This window comes from Penaeus monodon, chromosome 28 (genome assembly GCF_015228065.2).
Source record: "Penaeus monodon isolate SGIC_2016 chromosome 28, NSTDA_Pmon_1, whole genome shotgun sequence".
NCBI lineage: Eukaryota > Metazoa > Arthropoda > Malacostraca > Decapoda > Penaeidae > Penaeus > Penaeus monodon.
In genome coordinates, this window is record NC_051413.1 from 26885699 (window position 1) to 26888567 (window position 2869).

At 47.1% G+C, this 2869-nt stretch overlaps 1 protein-coding gene across 1 annotated transcript in view; it reads right to left on the reverse strand.

The window, feature by feature from the left end:
- LOC119591127 (serine-rich adhesin for platelets-like) overlaps nt 1-2869 on the reverse strand; it is a gene marked incomplete at its 5' end in the record, with an annotated part of 16634 nt that overhangs the window by 824 nt on the left and 12941 nt on the right. The window contains 1 exon segment of the mRNA XM_037939840.1: nt 1-2865. Coding sequence (XP_037795768.1) covers nt 1-2865 — 2865 coding nt within the window.

The following is a 2869-nucleotide window of genomic DNA, read 5'->3' on the forward strand; positions in this document are numbered from 1 at the left end:
AGACCCCCACTAGCAACAGCATTGTCTCCCCTTATAGGCCCATTATCTTCAGCATGCGAGGAGTATCTGTAGTGGTAGGTGTTAGTTCCAAACCCAGCAGCCCCCCCTTGGGTGGTACTTCCTGACGCTGCGCCAGACTCTGCCTGTCCGAGGGTGAACGGCAGAGCCGCCTTATCACCACCTACTGTATCAGTGTGTCCTATCACATCCTGACCATAGGGATGGCCCACGTAACTGAACCTCCCCCCATCTGGGCTGCTTGGACCATCTGTAGTCTCGCGGTGAATGGTGGTTGAGTTGTAAGTTCTGAAGCCACCAGTGGGCAGTGGCTGGAGATCCCCATGCGTTAGCGAGCCACCTGGCTGTCCGGAGCCACCTGAGTAATGGTAAGTGTAAGTCCTGGAGGAGGTGGAAGTAGAGTAGCCGCCACGTGCACCAGCTACATTGTTAATACCAGAGCCAGAACCTTCAGTGAAGCCAGTTCGGTTGAAGTAGCTGAGTCTCGAGTCTGCACCTGTACCAGAACCACCAGCATAGCCAGTGTAGCCTGTTCGGTTGAAGTAACTGAGTGTTGAGTTTGCACCTGTTCCATAACCACCAGCGTAGCCAGTGTAACCTGTTCGGTTGAAGTAACTAAGTGTTGAGTCTACACCTGTGCCAGAGTAGCGTGTATCATTCTCATTGTATCTTGTCCCTGTGCCAGAATACTGTGTGTTTGTTCCAATACCATACCGTGTATCTGTTCCATCATGTCGTATGTCTGACCCATGGTATCTTGTATCTGTATTTGTCCCTGCATACCTAGAATCCTCCCCATTGTACCCTGCATCTGCATCTGTTCCTGTGTTTACTGTACCATTTCTAAAGTATTTTGTTAAAGTATATCGTGTGTCTGTTCCGGTACGTTGGGTGTCTCGATCAGTCCCTGTGTATCTCATATCTTTTCCAGCATGTCTTGTATCACTTTCTGAATGTTGTGTGTCTGTGCCAGTTCCTGTATATCTCGTATCAATTCCAGTACGGCTTGTACTTGTCAAAGTGTAACGTGTGTCTGTGTCAGTTCCTGTGTATCTAGAGTCATCTTCCTTGTTTCGGGTGTCTGCTTCAGTCCCTGTATACCTTGTACCAGTTTCAGTGTATCTTGTATCAGTACCAGTGCGCCGTGTGACTGCATCACTCCCTGTATACCTTGTTTCAGTGTATCTGGTACCTGTTTCAGTGCGTCGTTTATCTGTGTCAGATTCTGCATATCTGGAGTCAGTTCCTGTGTATCTTGTATCAGTTCCAGTCCGTCGTGTGTCTGCTTCAGCCCCCGTATACCTTGTACCAGTTTCAGTGCGTCGTCTGTCTGCGCCAAATCCTGTATATCTGGTATCAGTTCCTGTGTATCTTGTATCAGTTTCTGTGTATCTGGTATCTGCTTCTGTGCGCCGTTTCTCTGCATCAGATCCTGTGTATCTAGTATTAGTTCCAGTGTGTTGTGAATCTGTTTCAGTCCCTGTATGCCTTGTATCAGTTTCATAATATCTTGTATCAGTACCAGTGTATCTGGTATCTGTTTCAGTGCGACGTCTATCTGTGTCAGATTTTGCATATCTGGAGTCAGTTCCTGTGTATCTTGTACCAGTTTCAGTGCGTCGTCTATCTGTGCCATATCCTGTGTATCTTCTTTCAGTTCCTGTGTATCTGGTATCTGCTTCAGTACGTCGTCTACTTGCATCAGATTCTGTGTATCTAGTATCAGTTCCAGTGCGTCGGTTGTCTGATTCAGTCCCTGTATACCGTGTATCAATATCAGTGCGTTGCCTGTCTGTATCAGAACCTGTATATCTGGTATCTGTACCCCTATATCTTGTTTCAGTTTCAGTGCGCTGTGTGACTGCATCACTCCCTGTATACCTTGTTCCAGTTTCAGTGTATCTGGTATCTGTTTCAGTGCGCCGTCTATCTGTGTCAGATCCCGTATATCTGGTGTCAGATTCTGTGTATTCTGTATCAGTTCCAGTGTGTCGTGTGTCTGCTTCACTCTCTATGTACCCTGTACCAGTTTCAGTGTATCTAGTATCGGTACCAGTGTATCTGGCATCTGCTTCAGTGCGTCGTCTGTCTGCATCAAAGCCTGTATATCTAGTATCAGTTCCCCTGTATCTTGTATCAGTTACAGTGTGTTGTGTGTCTCTGTCACTCCCTGTATATCTTGTACGAGTGCCAGTGTACCGAGTGTCTGAGTCAGTGTATTGTGTAGTAGTGTCGACTCGTGCATCGGAGTCCGAACTCGTTCTCCGTGCTTCGTTTCCATCATATGACAAATCTAATTCATTGCGTCCCAAATCAGATGATGAAACAGTCGATTCACTTAAATCATTGCTGTTTGTATTGGCAAACTCACTTCGTCTGCTGATCTCATACTCATCACTGATGTGCGTTGAAGATCTGTCGTGTGTGTTTGTGTTCCCTCTGTGCCTGGAAGAGGATGAGGTTGAAATGCCATGGGAACCTGACTCATCTTGACGTGAGGAAGACGTGTCCTCATACACGTCATTGCCACTGAGGTGTAGTGAGGCATCGTCATAGCCATAAGTTGTGGAACTCCCGTATGTTTCGTGGCCTGTGTCCGAGTCTTTGGCTTCGCCCTCTTCAGTCCGTGTTATTTGTGTTTCAAAGTCATAAATGTGTGACGAGGACGATGAGGAAGATGATGGTGTATATGAGGATGAAGAGTAAGAACCTTCACGTTCAGTGTAGGACCCACCACCTTGTTTTTTGCCTTTATGAGTCCTGCGTGAAGAGGATCGAGAAGAAGACCTTGTTAGTCCTGGCTCTGTGGTAGAGTAAGGCTCCCGGACGTCATATGAGTCCTGGCCACTGT